Source organism: Topomyia yanbarensis, chromosome 2, assembly GCF_030247195.1.
Source record: "Topomyia yanbarensis strain Yona2022 chromosome 2, ASM3024719v1, whole genome shotgun sequence".
NCBI classification, from domain to species: domain Eukaryota; kingdom Metazoa; phylum Arthropoda; class Insecta; order Diptera; family Culicidae; genus Topomyia; species Topomyia yanbarensis.
Window position 1 is genome coordinate 431807443 of NC_080671.1, and position 25025 is coordinate 431832467.

Sequence of the window (25025 nt, forward strand, 5' to 3'; positions counted from 1 at the left end):
TTAATCAGACAAGCTGAATAAATTCTCCAAATCCCGGATGTTTAAGGGTGGAATAAACGATATATGATTACACGTATACTTCCAATGTTCAGCTAGAGCTGAATAAAGCAACTGTTAAAACGTTTATAAAACCACGAAATGTTTGTTGGGATGTCAGTTCTCAGTGCTGACAATATTTTCAGCTCCATTTCAACTACGATGATCTTTATCGTATATCGGAAAACGGCAGACTTTTGAGGCTCCCAAATTCAGTTCCGATTTACGAAAACGTACCGGATTTATATTCTACTGAGGGTACCAACGACTGTGCTTCGGTTTGACACTCAATCATTTACATAGTAAGCTGAAAAGTGCATATTTTATCTTTAACAGGATTCAGTAAGTTTGAATCCGTCTGTGGGTTCAATGACCATTTCAAACGAATCGTTAGGAACAACGTTGACAGCATTTTTGGACGCTCTGGATCATCGAAGACGATCGAAAAGTAATTGAATCGATTATTTTTTTTGACGAAAAGGCATTTTTAATCCTAATTTTGTCTTTTCTTCGCATTTCTCAGACTTGTCCGAAAATTGAACGGTCTCAAACAACGGAATATCCGGCAGAGTAGAAGCATAAAGCTATTCCGACAGAAAATAACCCGTATGAAAAAGTATTCCGGCAATAAAGAGGATGCAGCTTCAAAGTTATTGAACCCAGATCAAGTCAATATTTTGAAAGCAAAAAAGTGGAGCGATAAGACAGTTTCGGACAGTTTTGAATACCGTTTTGCTTGTGGGTCAAAGGGGTACAATTTTCTTCGCGATGAAAATAACTTTCCAATTCCATCAATTCGTCCACAGCAGTATTACTTGCAAACCCAGTGTCCCAATTTATGATGCGAATTCCTTCATCATCATACGATCACGACTATAAGATGTGATTAACCGATCTGTTTTGGCGTTCCACTTCACCATTCGCCTGTGACCAGTAAGGTGTACTGTGATTCAGATGGATTCCAAGCTTTTCACAAAATGTTTCAAATTCCTTCGAGACGAATTGTTTTCCATTATCCAAAGTAATTGTCCTCGGATAACCCCAAGTCCTGAAAATCCTCTTCAATCTTTGAATTGTTTCTTGAGCTGTAATTCTGGTCATTATTTCAAGTTCCATATATCTACTGAAATAATCAATCACAGCGAGAATATATTCCCCGTTTGGTAATGGGCCGAGAAAATCAATGGCTAAATCAATCCACGGCTTTTCTGGCATAGATCGTCGGCTCATCGGCTCCGGTGGATTTGCAGAATGTACTAAACGGCAACCTTCGCATGCTTCACAAAGTTTTATAATTTCTTTATCCATGTTTGGCCACCAGCATTTATCTCGCAAACGACTTTTCATGGCAGATTGGCCAGGGTGACCCTCATGTGCTATTTGGCACATCCGGTCTCGGAGGGCTCGTGGTATAACTAGTTTTGAACCTCGCATAACCATGTAACTTAATTCGTTCTGAAATGGGGCATATGGTTTTAGTGTCGAGCTTCCCCAATTGCTTGACATTATCGCTTTACGCACTGTACCTAGTTCCTCATCGCATTTAGTTTCCTCCACAACTTCTGAAATGTCGATGGCCGCGGCTTCTTGGATAGCTTTTATTTCAATCTCTGTGTTTTTATCGAACTCTTCTGCACCATCACCATTTAACAAAACCAACGTTTCTACTGCAACTCTGCGTATGTAAACCTCTGACTCTTCATTCCAGGAAGGGTCATCCACGTGAGAAGCCAGCCTGGATAGATAATCAGCTAAATTTGCCGATCCTTTTCGATAAACTACGTTGAACGAAAAAAGCTTGAAGTCGTAGAAGCCATCGCTCAATCCTAAGAGTCGGTCTGGAGGTTTTAGTAAACACTGTCTCGAGCGGTCGATGATCAGTTTCAAGTTCGAACGTGATGCCAATCAAATAGATTCTGAATCGTTCAACGACCCACACAATGGCGAGCGCTTCCTTTTCAATCGGAGGGTATTTCATCTCCGTTTCTGAAAGGCTTTTGGACGCAAAGCTAATGACTCTTGGATTATTCGTCTTAAGTTGTATGAGGACCGCTCCCAGACCAACGCCGGATGCGTCGGTTACTACTAAGGTTCGATCTGTTGGATCATAGTAACCTAGGTGCTCTAGGCATCCAATTCGTTGTTTTATTAAATTAAAAGCATCTTCATGTTGCCGGTTCCAAACATAATTTGTGGATTGTTTGACAAGTTCGCGTAATGGATGATTAGACGTCGCTAAATCAGGGATGAAGCGTGACACAAAAGTTACTAAGCCAAGGAAGCTTCGTAGCTCTTCTTTCGACTTCGGAGACCGACAATTCAAAATAGACCGGATCTTATCGTCTGACGGAAGAACTCCTTTCTCTGAAAGTCTGTGCCCTAAGAAAACAACCTCTAGCTGTTTGAACTTGCATTTTTGGTGATTTAGTTGAACCCCGAGTTCCTCGAACCTACGAACGACTGTCCTCAACGCATTGTCATGAGCCTCCTCCGTATCACCGAACACTAGGAAATCGTCGATGAAACCGATCTAATGGGATAATGATGTCTAAAAAAATGTTTTTTTTTACATGATTATTATACCTACCAGATTGGGGCAAGCCGCCAATAGACTCTCCATTAAGCTTCGGAAGAGCTTAGGAGCGCAATTAACGCCGAAAAAGAGTGTTTTAAATCGATATAATACCCAGTTGGTAATAAAAGTAGTAACATCCCTGCATCCTTCGGACAACATAACGTGGTAGTATGATTCCTTCATATCCAATAGGGAATAGAATCGAGCGTTGCGAATTCGGGGTAAAATTTCTTCGAACACAGGGAGTGGATGGTTTAACCGTTGTATCGCTTGATTGGCCCTACGCATATCAATGCACATCCTCAAATCTCCGTTGTCCTTTAAAATAGGTACTAGGGGTGAAACCCAAGACGTCGGTTTCCCTACCCCTTCTATGATGTCTTGAGCGAGAAGGTCGTCCAATTTGGCCTTTACTTTATCTAATAGCGGTACAGGACACCTACGGAGCGGTTGAATCACTGGTGGCACACTTCGATCAATCGGCAATGTGAGTTCGACGTCTCGAATATAGGGGAAATGATGTTTCGCTACATCCACATGATTCACTTCTGTGGATCCCAAACCGATTCGCAGAACTCCCAGCTGACGAGCTGATATTTTGCCGAGAAGCGGTTGTTATCCTTTCTCTATAACATAGAAAGTAGTATCTTCTGCCAGTTTTCTATCGGTTCCCAATATTTCAATTTCTGCGTCAAAGACAACTACTTTCAAAGGTACTTTTCCGTATGCAAGAAATTTCTTACTCGTATCCGTTCGTAGATTTTTTGCTTTAACATTTCGCATGTTCATTGTTTGCCAGGTCGTGTCGTCAATTAAATTCAATTTCGAACCCGAGTCAATCAACATCTCTATGTTTACTCCTCCAACTCTGCATTGAATGAGTTCGTCGTTGGTATCGCCAACGTTGTATACTGGCAACTCTTCTTCATCTGATCCTTCGTTGTTGTCCTCTGGAGTTTCAATGTGCATCACGCTCCTCGGTTTTTTAAAAACATTCGTATTGCGGGAAGCTGGTGAAGGGTATGAACGTTTCAAATGACCTGGTGCTGGAAAGGACTCTAGCGATCCACGACTAGAGCTTCTACAAACAGCTTTAAAGTGCCCTATTCCACGGCACCGGACACAAAGTTGATTAACAGCCGGGCATCTTTCGCCTGTCTTATGTTGGTTGCATCCGCATTTAGTACAACGTGGGGAATTTCTGTGAAACGAATCTGGTTGCCCAAAATTTGTCCTGCTTAAATTCGTGTACGTTCTCTGCACGTCTGTAGATAATTGGACTGCAGATTTTCCGTTCATTTTTGACGCCTGATATTTTACTGCTTGATGTGAATTGACGACTTTTGTACACTCATCCAACGTCAAATTTTCCTTCTCTAGAAGTTTTTCTCGTAGGTCCCCTGGCGCAAACTGTATGATCTTATCTACCACCGCAATTTGCCGACTTTCCAGCACGCTTTTCCCGAAGGTACATTTTTCTGCCTTTTGCTGGACTCGACAAATTTTTCAATTGGTTCCTCCGTCTCAGGTGACATCATCCAAAACAAATACCTTTCAAAGCTCTCGTGTTGCTTTGGGGAAAATGATTATCCAGTTTCGTTTTTGCCGCTGCAAATGGATCGGCGCTTTCCTCTGATTCCATGTCGGCTCCCGGAATACCGTCGAAAACGTTCTGCAACTCTAATCCTCCCATTGCAAGTAACTGAATCTTTTTCATCGAACCGTCCGTGATACTCGAGGCCTTCATCACACGCTCAAATCACCGAATCCATCCGTTCCAGGCACTGCGCACTTCCTAGAAAGGAAGATGTTTGAACCGAAATTGAGGTAAATTGTATGCCGCTGGATTAAATGCAGATGTAGTTTGCAACAGCACGACCTGGTTCTGTGCGTCATTTTGATTAGTTTCCTAAAAAAATGCGAAGGAAAAAGTCATTTATTTTGTCTACGGGTCTAGCTTTCAACAAATTTAATCATTGATATCTCTATGAAAATCTCCCAACGAATTAGGCAATCCATGAGACGTTTCTGATCAGCTGATTATTTCTTGTTTACTTATTCTGACGTTACTCGGAGGGGTGCGACGTCCGACAATATCGTTGATTCGATTCAACATCAAACGAATCGGACCAACCAAATTGTTTGTCGGGCGAGTTTTTCTGTTCGCAGGAGTAGACGAGTTGACAGAACCCACCGCTGAATTGTCAAACAAACGTCTAATGGATTGCCTAATTGAATCATTGGCCTTAGACATCGAAGAAAAACATGGCGTCTTTTCGTGAGTCGGAATAAAAAAAAAAATCCGGCCCATTTTCGCGACGTAAAACAAACAGTATCGAGTAAAACTTTGTTCCTTACCTGCATTTTCTTAAATTGTACTATTTGCTTTCTGCTTCAACAATTTTTTTTCCGTAAAAAGAAATCCTTCCTCGTCGCCAATATGTGGTAACCAACTATCCCAACCGATTGACACGAGGTGTGAAGTAACCCAGTTAAGCTCAGCCGGAAACGAACTGGAATTCTGGCTGGTTCCAGTTCGTATTCCGGCTCCAGTGACACAACCGATTCTAACTAGAATCGGTTGTGTCACTGGAGCCGGAATACGAACTGGAACCAGCCAGAATTCCGGTTCATTTCCGGCTGAGCTTAACTGGGCAGTGTTGCCTGTGCTTGGGCGCAGTGTGAGATACGAACACGTACCAATACTACCCAGTTAAACTCATTCCGGAACCGGTTCGGATTTCTGAATGGAGTCATTATGGATTCCAAATCAAATGCAACAACCGATTCCGACTCAGAATCGGTTGTTGCATTTGATTTGGAATCCATACTGACTCCATTCAGGATTCCGAATCATATTCCGAATGGTTTGACCGGGTAACCAGGGGTGCCAAGCTTCCAGCTTTATCTGGATTCATCAAGATTTTCAAGCCTCGTCCAGACATAAAGATTTATGTTTGTCTGATCCAGATTTTATGGAATTTGTCCAGATTTATCCAGACAATTTGAAAAATAACAAAATAAGTTTCATAAACCACTTTTTGAGAAAGCTGGAAACACAACATACCACCGTTTTTTCGTGAAAGTCAACAAATTTTTTGCCGAATTATATCATCTAGAAGTTCCAGCAGTCCAATATTCTGGAAACTCTGAGATTCAAATTTAATCAATGTGATCTATGCTGAAAATCAAGCATTGGACATTTCCAGATTAGCAGCGCAATCACCAAATTTTTAGTAAGCCGATATATTTACTAATATACAAACATGTTTCATTAGTAAAACGTAACAAATTAGCCATCGGTGAGGAATGCACCTTTTCCTAAAGAATTTGGGTCATCCAGACAATTCCAGACTTTTTAAAAAAAATATTACAGATTTTTTGGAAAAGCACTTGGCATCCCTGCGGGTAACAACGTATGATCGAGGGGTACCACAACCTGTTCATTTCGTATACAATCGACGAAGATATTCTCAAACTAGTTCATAATAATTATTTACAACCATGATTTATCAAAATGCTATCAAAATTTTTAATTTCTATACGGCGGAAAACATAATTTCAAATCTTGTTTTTCATCAAAATAGGTTTGCGTCGTGTACAATACTGCCCCTCCGCAAAGTGAAGAATAAGAGAGCATGAGTAATATTGATTTACATTGCTCAATTGGTCTGCTCAATAAGGTATTTTTTGCTTCACACTATTCGTCTCTTTCCCTATTCTCTTTGATTTGATCCAGTGCTAACCTCAATATTGAACCAGCTTCTGATTGGTCATTTTGCCAGTCAAGAGCATTTTTAATATTTACAAACATGATAAAAAACAGTGCTGCTGAATCTATTCCGGCTTCCTTTCATACACATCAACATTTTATCACAGAGAACAGACATCCATGATCGAACAAAAATATTTTAAAAACGTGTGTAAACATTTGAATTAATATTGTTTGTGACGGCAGAGTCAGAAACACCGATGTGGAAACCAGCGTATGGAATTCGGAGTGGAACAACAGGAGAAACAGTGCACACGCGAGAACTACGTTTAACAATCGTTTAATAAGGAGAAACTAAAAGGTACAACTTATCGCGGGAAGCGCTTGGTTTAGAATAATGATTTTGTTTTATCTTCTCTCTCTTCTTCTGCGGTCGGCGCAAGGTGTGATGTAAACGAAGGTATAGACAGTTGCTGGGGGTGTGTGTATTGGTAGACGTTGCACATTTCCACACTCCTCCTCAACGGGTATCCGCTTCACACATCGTTCACCACCCCAAGCATCTGCAAAAACTGCTCGTGCTTCTGAGGACCCAAAGGCTTGGTCATGATGTCAGCCACCATAAGTTCAGTTGAACAGTATTCCAATTTGATCACCTTCTTCTCACACAGCTCATGGATGAACTTCTCCTTTGTGTCAATATGTTTCGACCGACGACTTGATTTCTCAGTCTTCACAAACGCCAGGCACCCTTGGTTATCTTCTTTCATGACGGTTGGCTCGTCCTGAAGCTCATCGAAATCACGCAGTAGCTGCCGCAACCAGAGGGTCTCTTGGCAAGCATCGGAAAGCGCGACGTATTCCGCCTCCATGGATGAGAGTGTCACGCATGACTGCCGACGGCTAGCCCAGGAAATTGTTCCTCCGCCGAAGTAAAATACGGAACCAGACGTTGATCGTCGGCTCTGGGGATCGCCGGCCCAATCGGAGTCAGAATACCCGATTAATGGTTGATTAACTTTTCCGCCCAATTGAAGGTAACATCCGTTTGTCTCTTTCAAGTAGCGCAAAACGCGCTTCGCAGCGGTCCAATCCGCCTCGTTTGGTGCGGAGAATTTTCTGCCGAGTATCGCCGTTACAGCTGCAATATCCGGTCGGGCAATTACTGATAGATACAGCAATCCGCCAACCAAACTCCTGTACATTGTTGCATCTTCAAGTAACTTGCTGGTTTCCTGAGACTTCAAATACCCCGAATCCATAGGAGATTTCGCGGTCTTGGCTTGATCCATTCCGTGTTTGTTCAATAATTTTTCGATATACTGCTTCAGTCGGACTTGAAAAACTCCATCCACGCGGCGCACCTCCATGCCAAGGAAGTGTCGTATCTCTCCCAGACAAGTAATTTCGAATTGTTTGGACAAGTCTTCGTAGATCTGTTGCAACTCCACTTCATCCGTCGTTGCGAGAAGCATATCGTCGACGTAGACTAACAGAAACACCACAACTTTACCAGTTTTCTTAACGTAGAGACACTGATCCGCTGACGACGCTTTGAACCCCAACTTGGTTAGAACATCGTTCAGTTTTCGATTCCAGCATCGCGCCGACTGACGCAACCCGTAAATACTTCGCTTAAGCCGGCACACCAGTTCTTTCTGTCCGACTACAGCGAAGCCGGGGGGTTGGCGCATGAATATTTCTTCTTCCAAAGTTCCGTTAAGGTACGCCGTCTTAACATCTAAATGACGGACCACTAACTTCCGGTTAGCGGCTACTGTCAGGAATGCCCGTAGCGTTGCTTGCCGAGTAACCGGTGCGAACACCTGATCATAATCGATCCCAACCTGTTGAGTGTATCCTTGTGCCACAACTCTCGCCTTGAATTTTACCACTTCATTCGCTTCGTCGCGCTTAAGCTTAAATACCCATTTGGAACCAATTATCTTGCGCCCCTTTGGCAACGGTACTAGATCCCAAGTGCCACTGCGACGATGAGAGTCCATTTCGTCTTCCATGGCACTGCGCCACTCCGGATGCTCGACAGCTTCTCGGTAACTTGCCGGTTCTTCGAAAGCACATGCCGCTATACCCACGACAAAATCATCGAACCGCGTTGGAATAGCTCCTTGATTCCGTCTCATTGACCGTCGAGTTCCACAAGATTCACTTTCGTCCTGGCTAGCAGTATCGTAATCTTCTTCATTAGCCGAATGGTCCTTTTCTTCACTCTTATCAGGCTCCTCCTTGAACGGTAGTAGCTTAATCTCTTCTTCGGGATCGTCCGGAACCGAAGCAGGAAATTCCACAGATGAAGTTCCATTTCTAAGTTCGATGAAACGCGCATCCCGACTGATGGTTATAGAATCCGTCTCTCGATCTAGAAACCTGTAGCCCTTGTGCTCCATCGAATAGCCAACAAAATAAAGTTTCTTCGCCTTCGCATCAAGTTTGCTCCTCCTGGATTCAGGAATATGGACGAAGGCTTCACTCCCAAACACCTTCAAGTGACCGAGATCCGGTTTCCGACCCCACCATAATTCGTATGGAGTTTTTGTGAGGGATCTAGATGGCAAACGGTTCTGCAGATAGGTAGAGGTTAGAACGGCTTCGCCCCAGTATACTTTTTCGAGTCCTGAATCGACGAGCATACAGGTCGCCATTTCATTGATCGAACGATTCTTTCGTTCGGCAACACCGTTGGATTGGGGGGAGTAAGCAGTGGTAAACTGGGGTTGGATCCCCTCAGATTTGTAGAAACTCTTCAGCTGCTTATTGTCAAACTCGCCCCCACCGTCAGAACGAATTACACGCGGCTTACGCCCAAAATTATTCTCAGTCCACCGCACGTAGTCGATAATGTTCTGCGTTGCTTCCCACTTGTGCTTCAGCAGGATTGTTACGGTGAAACGACTGTAATCGTCGATTAGGTGCATTACGTACCGGTTGCCACTCGGTGTAGTTGTCTTCATCGGCCCACATAAGTCAGTGTGGATAATGTCCAGCAGTTGAGTCGCTTTCCTCTCGACAACAGCAGGGAAAGGAGCTCTGGCAGCCTTCCCTTCCATACAACTTTCGCAAACCAGTTTTAGACCACAATCACTCACCTTTATTCCGGTGGCTAGATCCTCCTTGAGAAGGCGCTCGACCGCAGTCCAGTCACGGTGGCCGAGACGACGATGCCACTGATGCTGGCAGTCGGATTTATGTTGACCTACCGTTGCTTGCATTGAACATTCAGCTTGACGAAGATGGTACAGACCACCGTAACGAACACCCGTCGCTACGACAGACCCTCTCGAATCAACTACTCGGCAACCTTCTCTGTTAAAACATACTTCCAAATTCTTCTGTGCCAACTTCTCTACGGAGATCAAGCTGGTCGACAATCCCGGGACGTATTTAACTTCACTAACGTTAATTCTGATCGGCTTTTCGTCACCGTCTATTCCGCATACAACACCACTGCCCTCGCCGCAAATTTGGGTTTTCTTTCCGTCGGCAAGGGTAATCCAACCTCCAGAGAATTGTTTCAACGAAGTGAAAAATGTTTTATTGTTTGTCATATGTGCACTTGCACCACTGTCGATAACCCACGATCGAATATTATCATCACTGACTGTGAATGCTATGCCTTTCATGTCGCTCTGGACCACTTTAGCCTTCGCACTGTCACTTTTCTTCGGTGGGTTTTCTTCTTTCTTGGAAGATTGTAACTTCCTGCAATTCTTACGAAGATGACCAACCTTCTTGCAGAAGTGGCAAATCCTCGTCTCCTTTTTCGGGTAGCTTTCGGCAGATCGCATAGCCTTTTCCACTTTTCGCGCACCGTTTTCCCGTTCTAGCCGTCGCTGGTAATCATCCATTAATTGAGATTTCACTACATCCAACGAGATGTCATCACCTGACCGGCTATCGAGAGCTGTCACAAGTCCATCAAAAGAAGGAGGCAAACTTCGAAGAAGCATGCAAATTTTAGTGTCCGAGTCGAGGGCCGTTCCGGCAGCGTCCAATCGATCGAACAAATCGTCGATCTCGAGCAAATGATGCTCCAAATCACTACGCTCCGAAAGATTTGTGGAACACAGTTTCTTCAATAACGAAACGCGCACTGAACGGGAAGTTTTCTGGTGATACGCCTTTAACGCAACAAAAACATCGCGAGCATGAACACAATTTTTCACCAGGGGAAGCTGGCTATCTTCAAGTAGCAGCACGAGTGTCGCTTTCGCCTTTCGATCGGCCTTTTTCCACGTCGCATTACGATCCGCTTCAGCAGGAATATCACCCGCGACGACGTCCCACAAGTCTTCTCGACACAATAAGCTTTCCACGCGCACTTTCCACGTAGCCCAATTCGTTCCGCTGAGCTTGGGAATCGAAAACTTGGCATCAACCATGCCGGTTCAAAGTGTTTACTACTTGCTCACGGACAAAAAAAAAACAAAATGGTGTTCGTCCGAACACGAGTCTTTCGCGGTGCTCTTTTCTGCTCCTTGCACACGTGCCAATAAAAAAAAATGCACCGCTCCGAAAAAAACGACGGTCATTCAATCTTCACACCGATCCCGCTGGGCCCATAACCTGACGGCAGAGTCAGAAACACCGATGTGGAAACCAGCGTATGGGATTCGGAGTGGAACAACAGGAGAAACAGTGCACACGCGAGAACTACGTTTAACAATCGTTTAATAAGGAGAAACTAAAAGGTACAACTTATCGCGGGAAGCGCTTGGTTTAGAATAATGATTTTGTTTTATCTTCTCTCTCTTCTTCTGCGGTCGGCGCAAGGTGTGATGTAAACGAAGGTATAGACAGTTGCTGGGGGTGTGTGTATTGGTAGACGTTGCACATTTCCACAGTTTGTGGCACTAAAAACTGGATTCTAACCGCACTGCGCACTTACTACTCTTCTATTAAATTCTTCTCATAGACTGGATAGTTCGACTGCTCTGTCTATGAAAGTGTCATCTCTATCACGTGAAATACATGTGTTTTGACAGCTCGCAGTTTTCAGTAGCAGTTTGATCACTCGCACTTTGAAAGTGCGGAGTCCAGGTTGGTGGGAAGTGCGCAATATACTAAAAACAGTAGCGCCGCCACACCAACCTATCCCAACTATCCGTCAAATCGATTCCGGAACCGGTTCGAAATCCTGGATGGATTCAGCATAGAATCTAGCTCAAAGAAAACAACCGATTCCGACTCTATCGGTTGACGCATTTGAGCTGGAATTCATGCTGGAAGTCCGAATCGGTTCCGGACTAGTTTGACTGGATAGATGAATAACCGCTGTCAATTCTGTCGCACTCAGCCACAAAAAACATGACAGTAGCGCACCTGGTTTAGATATCCAAACTACCTTCGAAACCGTTAGAGATTTTACACAAGTTGAATGCTGAAGATGGACGTCTGTTCTCTGTGATTTTATGCAAATTGTATAAAAGTCCTGAATGACGATATAGCCACAGACTAACAGACATAACATTATGAGGGAATTCTCTTAAAACACAGAGAACAGACATCCATGATCGAACAAAAATATTTAAAAAACGTGTGTAAACATTTGAATTAATATACTAAAAACAGTAGCGCCGCCACACCAACCTATCCCAACTATCCGTCAAATCGATTCCGGAACCGATTCGAAATCCTGGATGGATTCTGCATGGAATCTAGCTCAAAGAAAACAACCGATTCCGACTCTATCGGTTGACGCATTTGAGCTGGAATTCATGCTGGAAGTCCGAATCGGTTCCGGACTAGTTTGACTGGGTAGAGAAATAACCGCTGTCAATTCTGTCGCACTCAGCCACAAAAAAACATGACGACAGTAGCGCACCTGGTTTAGATATCCAAACTACCTTCGAAACCGTTAGAGATTTTACACAAGTTGAATGCTGCAGATGGACGTCTGTTCTCTGTGCTTAAAATATCGATCCGGCAATCCAGAACACTAGCTCTACCTTTTATTCATGGTCCCAAACACTTATTGCTGGTGGGTTACCCCTCAGGCTTGGGAACAATTTTTCACTAGTGGTCTATCCCCAATATGCTTGTTCATATGTCAGAGGCGCTATAATTTCAAAAGCGGCCACAGTCCCAACTACGAATATATTTAAAAGTGGGCGAAGCATTATTTTCGAGTGTTATGTCTGTTAGTCTGTGCTTGAAGTGCGATCTTTGAGGTAAAATTATTTTCAGCAATTTTAATTGCCTCGGCGGAACAGTTCAGTCATAGAATTGATTAAAAAATGATAAGATTAGTCACCACAATTGACGAAACTGAAATAACGTAAGTGCAACAAAGATATCAAAACTAGAAAAACTCATAGTAAGAGAACTGCGGAGAAAAAAACAGCATTTTTGGCAACGTATGCCCCGGCATTGTATGGCAACACGTCCAATGTTATAAGGATAGGCCAAAGAGAATAGTGAAAGAGACGAAGAGTGAAAATCAGTCAAAACGGCAACACTCCCTTTATGAAGATTTCAACACTAGAATTTTGGCAACCGCTTCCACAGGCAGCACTTTACATGACTCCTATTATATTTTGAAAACAAACCGTATGTCGATCGTTGGATTTGTTTATCAAACGATGCGCATTTCGAAACAAAGAGATAAAATAATTCTAAAGCTTGTTTTTACTCATACATATACTCTAGAATGCACCTCACAATCACGATTGAACCAAATTCTGACGAAAATTGAAATTTCTTTTTTAATAGATGTACAATACTTATCTCCTCCAACTCAGGCATGAGTAATGTTTATTTACATTGCACGATTGGCCTGCTTAATAAGGTATTTTTGGCTTCACTCTATTCGTCTCTTTCCCTATTCTCTTTGCTAGCAAACAGCTCGCAGTACGCGCATCGCACATGATTTACAGGTAAACATAATTTAAAATATCAACAAATTGTTGGATTTGGCTTAATTTTGTACATTTCAGTGAAAGAGTGAAATTAGAAATCACACTAGAACGACCTCTTATCGTGGGAAGATGCCAAGTAACGGTCAAGACAGTTTCGACCAAGATCATAAAGTGGACAAGTTCCGAGAAGTAGTTTGTCAGCAGGAAAACATTTCTAATTTCGAGGAAGAACCTCCCTCTAGTTTAAGCCAGCCAAATGAGCAATCAACATCCCTGCAGCCGCCAAATAGTTCCGAAAGGTTAGTTCCAAATTATAACAGTTTGAAATAAATGATTTAATATCTATTGTAGTAGCGCCGTAAGTGAATCTGACAATAGCTATCAAAATGACAGTCCGGCTCCCGAGGTCCGTCTGCACGTCTGTAAAATTTGTGATAAAGGATTCACAAAAAAAGATCTGCTTAAAAATCACATGCGCACCCACCTTGGCCAACGTAACCATATATGTGACATATGTGGTAAGCGATGTTTGATGGGAAAGGATCTTGCCTCTCACAGGCGCACTCACACAGGCGAGAAACCGTTCGAGTGTGACATATGTCATAAGCGGTATGCCCAGCGCGTGGGTCTTATCTATCACAAAAATATTCACAGCGGCGAACGAACGCACAAGTGTAATTTGTGCGGTAACTTATTCCTTCGAAAGAGAGATCTGGTAGTTCACGAACAACGCACTCATACTACCGATAAGCCGCACAAGTGCGACGTTTGTGACAAACAATTCAAATATTTCAACAGCCTTGCGTATCATGCCAGCATCCACAGTGAACCAAGGCACAAGTGCGAGGTCTGTGATAAACGATTTCGAAGAGAAAAAGATCTGGCGGCACATAGTACCATGCATTTGAAGGAAAAATCTCATATATGCACCGTGTGTAATAAAGGATTTTCTGATGCGAAACGTCTTACTCGGCACCAAATCTCTCATAGTGACAAACGGCCGCACACGTGTGAGCACTGTCCGAAAAAATTCCACACCAAAATAGAACTCACAAAGCATACACGGGTTCACACCGGTGAAAAGCCGTATCGTTGCGAAGTATGTGGCAAAGAATTCACAGATGCCGGTTACCGAACAATACACATGCTAATGCATACAGGTGAAAAGTCGCATGAATGTAAAATATGTGGGACAAAATTCTACACCAATAACATACTCTTAGGACATATGCGGAAGCATACTGGTGAACGCAAACACAAATGTGACGTTTGTGGTAAAGGATTTTTGAGTACTACTCACCTTGCTCAGCACATGCGCATTCATACAGGTGAGCGTCCTTACAAGTGCGACATTTGCGGTCGAGAATGCAAACAAAGTAGCGACCATTTCCGTCATATGCGTGCTCATGCCAACGATCGGGCCTACAAATGCGAAGTGTGTAACAAAGGATTCATGGCTCCAGGTCGTCTGACGGTTCACATGCGTGTTCACACCAATGAAAGACCTTACACCTGCGATATATGTCAGAAAGGCTTTACCGGAAGTGCAGTCCTCAAACAGCACAAACGCATACATTCCGAAGAACGGCCGCATAAATGTGACACTTGTGGTAAAGGATTTGTTTGCTCGGGTGATCTTAATAAACACAAACGATCACATACCGGTGAACGACCGTACAAGTGTGATATATGTCCGAAAGCATACAGATTGAGTGGAGTTTTAAACCAGCATATGCGCACCCACACCGGAGAACGACCGCATAAATGTAACGAGTGTGGCAAAGGATTTATCAGAAAGGATCACCTTAGAAATCACAGGCGTGTTCATACCGACGAGCGACCGTACAAGTGTTCCATTTGCAACAGAGGCTTCTTCGTTGCGTCCGAGATAACCATTCACGAGCGTACTCACACGGGGGAAAAGCCATACAGGTGCGATGTTTGCGGTAAGGAATACTCGAGAGGTGCCGATCTGAATCAACACAAGCAGATTCATTTGTCCAGTAATCTGTATAAATGCTCAACCTGCGGAAAAGAATTCCTACAAAGAGAACATCTTGCGCTGCACCAGCAGGAACACGAAACCAAGACGCAGAAGGAAGCGGCAGCTGATAGCGCTGTAGTGCCTTGAAACCTATAGTGACCAAATGTGATTTTATGAAGCAATCATATGTCTTCCGATTGTTTGGCATACATGTCTTGTGGCATAACGGTTATTTGGCATAATCGTTGTTGTTTCAATTATTAAAATCAAAATGGTAATCACAAGCTTAAAATTTTTAATAATATTCCGTTGTCAGTGCCTTAAAAAGTAGACTAAGCATGCTCCTATGTTTGAATAAACCGGGCTATACAAGAAATCGAAAGGTTACCGTTTTGGTAAAAAAGCCATGTGACCGTTAAGCCAACTGATAGCATTATGGCAAACGACCTACCACCATGTCTTCCGAATGTGGGGAATATGACGGATGCAGAGAGAAAAATTAAATATAATATCAACGCTTTTTCTTGAAAAGGGCGATACTAGCAGTGACACCATTCACAGAAAATCAACAGTGAATATTTCAAGGCTTGGTTTTATTTCCTATTTAAGAACTATTGTGTTTTTTACATCCTAGATTGCATGATTCAGTGATCGAAACCCAAAACTGCATGAAGCATTTGAAATTATTAAATTTAAATTTGTTTTTGCTATTTAAATCGACAAAATGATAGTATCGCCCCTTTGGCGATAGTTTACTTTTTCAGTCCCACCTATCAGCATTGAAGTATCGCCCTTATGTTTTTTTTACAATAACTACCGTATTACACCACCGATTTCGTCCGGGTTTTTTCAAGAGCGATCATTGTTACTATTTACAGCTGGTATCAGCTTGATTATCCAAAAAAAATTCGAAAAAAACAGTTTCGCCTCTAAACTGCTAGCAAAATAAGTATCGCCCTTCTTGTTTGCATGGAGCGTGGAGGGCGAAACTTTAAATAAACAAACAAAAATACAGTTTCGCCCGATGTATTTTTTGCTGTAGTTTAAGAAAGTAATATCGTAGAATCCAAATTTTTAGGTTAATTTGTTGCGTTTTAAAGCCCTCATTCGCATGCATGAAAAAAGCCTTATGTTTACATTTGTAAGTATCGCCCTTTTCACAAAAAAGCGTTGATATGCTGTCGTTTATTTCCCAACAGAACATCAACGTTTCAACCATTATTTCGTTCAAATTGTCAGCGAAACAGCTGATATCAGATTTTATAACAGATTTTATCATCAATATCATATAATACTAATTTACATTATATTTAGGAATGTTGTTACTCTTATGAAGATAAATAAAATTAAAATAAATAATCTTAATAATTTGATGGAGCAAACTCAAATCTTGCGAATTGGAAAGTAGGCGAGAAAGTGTAGGCGTTGCGTAGTAACATTTTGATCGGCAATTAGAACTGGTGCATTATAAGACGTAAAACCAACAAGCAGATTTGTAAAACCTGATACTGCAGTGGATCTTCCGAATTCCGAAGAATATTATTCCTTCCCCCAAGCAGGCAGGTGAGTTCTGGTGTAGAGGTGTGCGCCGATGCATTTTTAATCGGCGGCGGCGTAAGCGACATTTTTGGCCGGCGGCGGCGTCACGCCATTGGACCCTATCGGCGGCGGCGCGCCAGCGTGTGTCGGCGTGACGAATATTGACGCCTATGTAACTAAAAAAAATTCTTGACAGTACAATTCCTTTCCCAAATTTTCGGTTTCTATTGTAACAGACTTCACAGCACATACAAACAAACGTTACAGCTTAAAGAAAATCTAAAAAAATTATCACCCACGATGTACTAGCGACATCTGTTGAACACATTGCACAAAATGTAATTCTCGCAGCCATATCAAATAAATTTTTTTCAACTGAAGCACCAATAGTGCCCACCCTGCTTGCCAAATGCAAGATAATAAATGAAAGGTGGAACTATTTTTACAGTTGTGAAATTTGAAGAACGAAATAGAAAAATTGTCGATGTCGCATACTACGACTTCGCATGAAATAATGATTGCAATGGACAAATTTGAAGAATGCAGAGTAACGACTGTATTTCAATGACCCATAATAATTATTTATTGTTCTATATTTGGGAAATTAAGCAACGGTAAAACCCCTCTCGCAGGTTGATGGGATTGACGGTATTGTAAACATCATCAAGCCACAATAGATTCAATAGAGTTATCTAAATATAAGGACATTCGCTCTTTTTAGTTTTTATTTGCACCAAGTTCTACTACTAGAGGTTAATTAGTTCTCATGTTAATAATCCACCAAACATTATGACTACTGATTTATATAAGAAGCCCGCTTCAAGATGTTGATTACAATACGCCTCGATAGTGGTGTGTCGAGGAGGCCGGGAGGGCTGATATGAGCCTTTTTTCTGTTCCAAACCTTTCCTCTATTTACCAGCTCATAACCAACAATCAACCAATAACAAATAGATAATTGAGAAAGGATGTGCTATGTGTGGTGATTGGCTATTCAAGTATTAGTAGTGTTTGAAGTACTAATGTATGTCTCGTGTGATGATCATAACTTCAGCTGTATCTTGTACCTATCTAATCTATTATGTCTCTCATATATTGTCTTTTATGTCTTCTTTTCGAGTCCTATACTGCCATTATACACCCGCCTTCAGCTGGGTCAACAAAGATGGTGATAGTGAACGTCTTAACACTCACACATTCTCAAACGCGGTCTCAAGCATGAACCTATTAAAAAGCCCTCGCGCACGCGGTTACGCATCGATCACGTCCGGAAGTCTACCCTTGATCCTAGAAGTCTAGGTCCATGCCTTCAGCTGGACCAATTAAGAAAATACGCCCATACCTATTAGACAACACGTCTCATGGCGACATGACCGGGAACCCTATCGATATAAACGATCCCACTCTCTGCCAGAATTCTAACCGCGCACCGAAAATTTAATATCAGACTCACGGTTCGCGCGACTATTCAAGAACACACGTTACAAAATCACGTCAGCGCACAAACCTTAGAGCCCCTCGCGATTTTCCAAGGAACCTACGCCAACGAACTCGCAAACATGATAACACCCCGGTGATAAGCTGAAAATCTCAGCACTCATAAACTTAGCAACACGATCTCAAGCGTCAACCTACAAACTCCCGCGCTCGCGCCATCGTGAATCGGGATCGTCCGGAAGTCTCTATCCTCGGTACCAACAATCTAGGTCCTTGTTAATTAATAAAAAAATAATAAAATTGAAAAATAGCTCCCATATCCACTAGACAAAACGTTCCATGGCGACATGTCCGGAAACTCTAGTGATATTGACTAACTCTCTCCCTGTCAGAATGTGATCCGTACACCGAAAGCTAAAGATCAGAAAGACGGTCCGCGAATATACGAATGGCCGCAGGGTTTCAAAATCGAATTTATACACGCGAAGTCACATACACGCGAGCACACGCGACGAACACGTCAACATACGAACGCTTAAGCCCTTCGCGATCATCTTCGCACACCTATGCCCGAGATCGCGTAAACTTGATAACACTCCGGCAATTGTGTGAACGTTTTAGTACTTACGATGTTACAAACGCGGTCTCAAACGCGAACCCGCAAACGCGCGCGATCATGAATCGGTCACGTCCGGAAATCTTTAGCCTTCATTCTAGCAATTTAGGTCCATACATTCAGTTGGACCAATCAAAAAAAAAATAAAGCTCGTATCCACTAGACCACGCGTTCTACGGCGACATGAATGGGAATTCTAATGATATGTAAGAACCCACTTTCTTCTGGAATCTGAACCGTACACCAAAAGTCAAAATTAAGTATCAGATTCACGGTCCCCGTGCGATCATTCTAGAACACACGCGAATATGCGAAAGGCACACGGTTATGAAATAAAATGTATACACGCGAAGTTCATACACGTTAGCACACGCGACAGACAAACGCACACGCGACATCCAAACGCACACGCGATCAAACAAGTTAACGTACAAATGTTCGAGCCCTTCGCGATGATACACGCGATCGCGAGTCCCTACGCCCGCACATATCTGAACCGTACAATGAATATCACATTCAGAATCACGGCCCGCTACAATTGGCATAATGCAGTGTTTTATTGGGCGACATTGCCTGTCTCGTCTGCAAATTGTAGTATGTGATTCTGACGGGGAGCCCTTCCGAGAACCTAGCTCTACAGCTCCAGTAGGACAACTCTCGAAAAAAAAAAAATTTGGGAAATTAAGCAACGGTAAAACAGTTTTTGTTTTGTTTGAGGAAATTAATTGCTGTTGTCGTTTCATTGTTTTTTGTTTCTATTTAGTCATCTTTACCATAAGCCCGGGGACAATTGACAGCTCCCATATATTGAATTCATAAGCAAATTTTGTGGTGATTTGGTGATGTCATGGTGGCTCGAATGGAGCAAAATTTGAAAAAGGCGCATCCCATTTATTATTTTCCATATCTGTGGAAAATAAACAATTTAAGCATTTCTACCATTTCTTTTTGCTGCTAGAATTCTGATAAAAACACAAATTCTATTCAAAACGAATTGTTAAGCTTGGTGGTGATGTACTTTCATTGGCCAAAATGTTTTTCATTTATATTCCTCGAGATAAAAAGCACCAATGATTTAACGATTTCAAACTTCACACAACAAGAAACCCAAAACATGTTTAGGAAGGAAGAGAGCCGGTTGTTAAAAACAACGACTTCCAGCTAAATATATAATAAGATTTATGTAACTTTGCTGACGGTTTTCAGTTAGGGATAAATTTATTCTCTAATAATAGTTTTCTTTATTCACATTTTGAAATAAGCTTTTTCTAAATGTTGTTCTAGCCGCATTGACGGCGTTCATAACACACGTAACGAAACACGCTTTTCTCTTCAAACTTTTTCGTTTCGTTGTTCGTGTTACTCATACAGAGAAGGCATACTAGCGCCACCATCAAATCGGTGATACATATATGAAACAAGCACTATCTGTCAAGTTGTCCCTGGGTTGTTTACCGTCGCTCTTTTAGAATCCCGCAGATATGAAGTGTCCTAACACGAGGTGTTATTATTGGCATTACTGCGCAGAAATGTCACTTTTAATGATCGTGTAAGGACACCTTTCAAGGTAGACACACTACTTCATTTTCCAGGCTGGTGTTTACTTTTACTTCTTGTAAGTACAAAATCGCCACGATGATAAGGAATACGATTCCCTAGCACTACATTTTCTTACAACGTACGATCTGCTTCTATCTTGAGTGTAAAGTATGGTCGATGTGCTGGAATCATACAGATCGACACCCTGACGAAACCTAAATATATAGTTACTATCAATCATAATCATTCCACGACTTGACGTGTTAGCTCCTGTTAAGCTGAAACTGATCACTAAACAAGTCTGATTGAAAATGGTCTGAGCGTATCTCTAGTTTTCGTAGCACCTGCACCCCGCCAATTTCTCCAGCAGTTCCGGGGACCAACAAATTCTAATCCATTGCATACATTCGATACACCGAATCAATTAAATTACTAACATCCTGTTATGTGCTTACTCACCGATCGGCGTCGTGTTGTAACTTAAGAAATGGTTGTGAAAAACTCCCACCTTGGGCACTTCGACAAGAATTAATTTCACATTTCCGGCCCATATTGTTTGTTTTGGTTTGCATGAGATTAAAAAGATCGTAACGCTTTCGGGTGGGTGCGGAAACTAAGTAACGCATTTAGCTCTGTGTCAAAATCTCACTAACGCCACCGATTTGTAATTGAAATCGACCGTTTTTTCTACGAGTGATGAAAATTCATCTCATGTTACGTCTTATTTGTCTGTGATAACGGGCTGGTGCAACTGACACTGAAAATCTTTCTTGAGTGGGGCTAGATCACACGATGAATAATTTATTAGACTAGAAATCTTACCCTCTGCATCGCCACATCAGTGTACCAGCGTCGCGAAAAGTCAAGATCACTTTGCTCAACTATTCTTCGAGAAAATTTTTTTAAAATAGGTCACGATTCAATCAATTATAAATAAACCTCGTATTGAAAATAATTTTTTTGTGTTTTGTCAAAACTAGTTCACGCAAAAAAGATGACATTATACTCAAATGTTTAGCAGGTGGTTGTGTCTGAATATGTTTAATAATTTTATGATTCTAATTCATAACTCGATGAAACATTGATTTGTATTAACTTTATTGACAAAAACAGTCAAGAATTGAACGACGTGCAACGATTTTCGTAAATTCTCGTCGTGTTATCGTAATATTTTAGTCTTGAGCTTACCGTTGGATTTTTTACACAGAGTCACGTGTCTTATAGTTTTCTAAATTATTTCACGGACATGAATTGTGACTAGGTAATGTATTTTGCTCAGCGCAGTTTCATTTAATTCCGAACATTTCTCTGAATTTTAACAAAGGAATAACAGGGTTACAGGTCCTAGTAATGTCTTTGTATCTAATGCTCGTGCCTATGAGACTGGTTGCTAGCAGTTGTACACAATAGCTCACATAGAAATTTCAAACCAAAAAGCAGAGCGAATAATCCATGAATAATAGTCTGAGTTCCTTGTAATTGTTTACGTAAGTATTATAAGATTATGTGGAAAATTAATTACTGCATGAATTACATCATGAACAGTTTCACGAGCTCGACTGGTAAATCATGTGTGGCATATTAGGAATTAAGAATCAGTTAAAAAATCAATGAATAATACACTGCGTTCCAGTGAAATTGATTACGTGTAAAGATTAAAATCAGGCACATAATCGTAAATTCCAGGCACAAATATCTTGAAAGTTGAAGTTTTTTTTAAATTTGTGGACCATTTCACGCACACGAATGGTGAATTGTAACTTATACGCTCACAATCATAACCAGTTGACGAAGCAAGAATGGATTTTTGAATTATATAACGAGTGTCGTGTAATGGTTTTCGAGAACATTTCAAGATTATTTTAATTTTGTAATCCAATTGACGACCACTAATACCAAATAATGATCAAGATGTGATAAATCATGAATCAGTTAACGTCGTATATTCGGTCCATAGACAATGTTCCTAGATTCGTGGATCAAATTATGAACCAACAATTTTAGAGTTGGCGAGTTGTCGGCGCGGGAAAAATGCATCGGCGGCGCGCCGCCGATCTACCATTCGGCGTCGGCGTACGTTAAAAATCACCGGCGGCGGCGGCGTGGCGCGGCGGCGCACAGGTCTATTCTGGTGTCCGTTGAAGCTAGCTCAAAATTGACTGAACTAACATTGGTCCTTCTTCGTACCAGCAGGGGAGTTCCGGTGTCCGTTGCAGCTCGTTCAAGTTGACTGAATATTGCTTTAATGCGAAGCGCCATGATTCTAGGAATCCCTACACTCAAAAAAAAGTAAACGTTATGCCTATTGACACATAGATTTTTGCAATTAACGGAGGCATATAGACACTATTTGCTGGCAATATGCACATATAACTTATGTGTGTGCATACATAGTTTATACAGTTGACACAAGGAAAGGTATGTGTGCGCGTGATAACAATAGCATTTCTTCTTCATATGAATTTTAAGCGGTTTGAAGCAAATAGAATTAACGTTTGGATTTTTTTCAGTGTAGAATCGAGCAGCCCAACGACGCGTGTTTCTGGTAGCTGATAGAAGCAAGGGGATACCCTGACGACTGGCAGATTGAATTATTTAAGCTTTCAATATTCAAAAAGATCCAGATCGATGCAGTATCCTATGGTTGGTTTATTACACATGATTAAAACTACTTATCATTCACTTTGTATAACGTACTAAATTCAAGATTATCCAAATTATTTTTGGCCCCATCAATACATAAATTCAAAACTTCCAAAACTAACCTAGCTATTTTGAAGAACCATCATTCACGCGAACCAGATCGTCAAACAATGTGGCTAAGTTCCCAATAATAAGCAACGCGCTCTCGATTGGTGGATAAGCGCGGGAGATTCGAGCGAGTGCCAGTTCTTTGATCTCTTAACTTCACGATAATCGGGCACCGACCGGCATAGATGTTTCCACTTCCGAACGAGAAATACTAACTCAGCTGAAGGAGGATTCATCTGATCCGGGGCCCGGTGACCGATACATGAAGAGAGAAGATTAATGGACTATCATCTGAAAGAGATGATCAAACTTCGAGTGGGTTTTTGTACCTCTTAACTCACTCGAACTGCTGCTGTGGCTCCTGAAGAAGGCGAATAACACTCGTCTATAACGAATCGGACTCGAAACCGCCGTTCTCCGAGATAGGAATGACAATCTATCATGGATGGAGAGATAGATAGAAAGATATAAGGCGAATGTGCCTTATGGTTAAAGCCCAAATAAACAAACAAATATAGATAGATATACCTGAATCACTATGTGCGATGTCGCTTTGATCGCAGAGCTGTATCAGGTCTCACTGATAACGGAAACTGGAATAACAGCTGCAATACAAGTTATGAGCAAATTCCCCATTCAAGTCGTAGAACGCGCATACCAGGATTTGGTGATAGCCAAAATCAACGCTGTCTTCGTGTGTAGCTATTACGCCCCTCCAAGGTGGACAGTAGAGTAGTTCAGCCTAAAGCTGGAGCAGTTAACCGAGCAGTTGATCGGTCGGTAGCCGGTAGTCTTGGTGGTGACTTCAACGTCTGGGCTACGGAATGGGACAGTTGAGTAACCAACACAAGAGGGTGTATCCTGCAGGAAGTTCTAGGGAAGTTAGACGTACGATTGTGCAATGAAGGTTCTGTTAGCACATTTCGGAGAGACGGGAGATCCGGCTTCGTATTGTTTGCCCTTATGTGGACAAGTCGCCTGGATACATTCGGAAAACTCCTGGAAAGAACTATCCTTGACAGGTTGACGAAATGCACGGAGGGTGAGCGCGGACTGTCCAAGATGCAGCTCGGATTTCGCAAAGGAACAGCAGTGAATGTAATTCGAAGTGCTGAGAAGACACCTAAACAGAAGCGAAGAGGAGATCGATACTGTGCTGTGGTCACGATAGATGTGAAGAATGCTTTTAATAGCGCTAGCTGGGAGCTGGATGAGCGGGGTCAAGCTACAAATAGCTTACCACAAAACGGAGGTGTTGTTGGTCAGCAACTGCAAAGCGGTTCAGCGGATGCAGATCGACGTCGGAGGGCACGTGATTGCATCGAAGAGTGCACTGAAGCAATTGGGAGTGATAATCGACGACCGGTTGAGCTTCAACAACCACGTCGACTACGCCTACGAAGACAACGAACCTAGGGGCAGATCACTCTAGGAATGTATAAAAAATTTGCATCAAATTAGAAAAAATGCATTTAATTTCCATTATTGCATCAACTTTGCACTCCCTCGCAGAAAAGTTTGTTCAAAAAACGTCCTACGCTGATCCACTTTGTTCGACGTTTTGTGGAATGTACACGGTTAAATAAAACAACCTGCAGAATAACTTCTTTTAACTTTTGAGTTGTGCGTCGCTTTCGCACTTATTAGTGTTGTCAAAAATAAAACGAGAGATTCGACTCAGTCGAGGTCTTCCGTGGAGGAAGGTACTTTTGAGTTGTTTGGGGTATTCTCAAAATTAGGTAAATTCAACTTGAATTTTGAGTATAAAAAACCTTTCAATGAGTTGTAATTTTTGTCGTGGTTAAATGGAAACTACCTTCAACACGGTTGACCTAATTTTAAGTTCCCCCACGATACCACGAGATTGAGTCAAAGGAACTCAATTTTAGGTAGTTTTTCGTTTCCGTGAGGGCTAGTTTTTTCGTATGGTTTTGACGTCTTGCACGCAACTCAAAAGATAT

The 25025-nt window shown here is 42.0% G+C and overlaps 1 protein-coding gene across 1 annotated transcript in view; it reads left to right on the plus strand.

Moving 5' to 3' along the window:
* Positions 1 to 15564, plus strand: part of LOC131680995 (zinc finger protein 62 homolog) — a 46025-nt gene extending 30461 nt beyond the window's left edge. Inside the window, exons 6-8 of the mRNA XM_058961703.1 lie at positions 13178 to 13216; positions 13279 to 13497; positions 13550 to 15564. Coding sequence (XP_058817686.1) covers positions 13178 to 13216; positions 13279 to 13497; positions 13550 to 15329 — 2038 coding nt within the window. The 3' untranslated portion in view covers positions 15330 to 15564. The remainder of the gene's footprint in view (positions 1 to 13177; positions 13217 to 13278; positions 13498 to 13549) is intronic.
* Positions 15565 to 25025: the final 9461 nt, after the last annotated feature.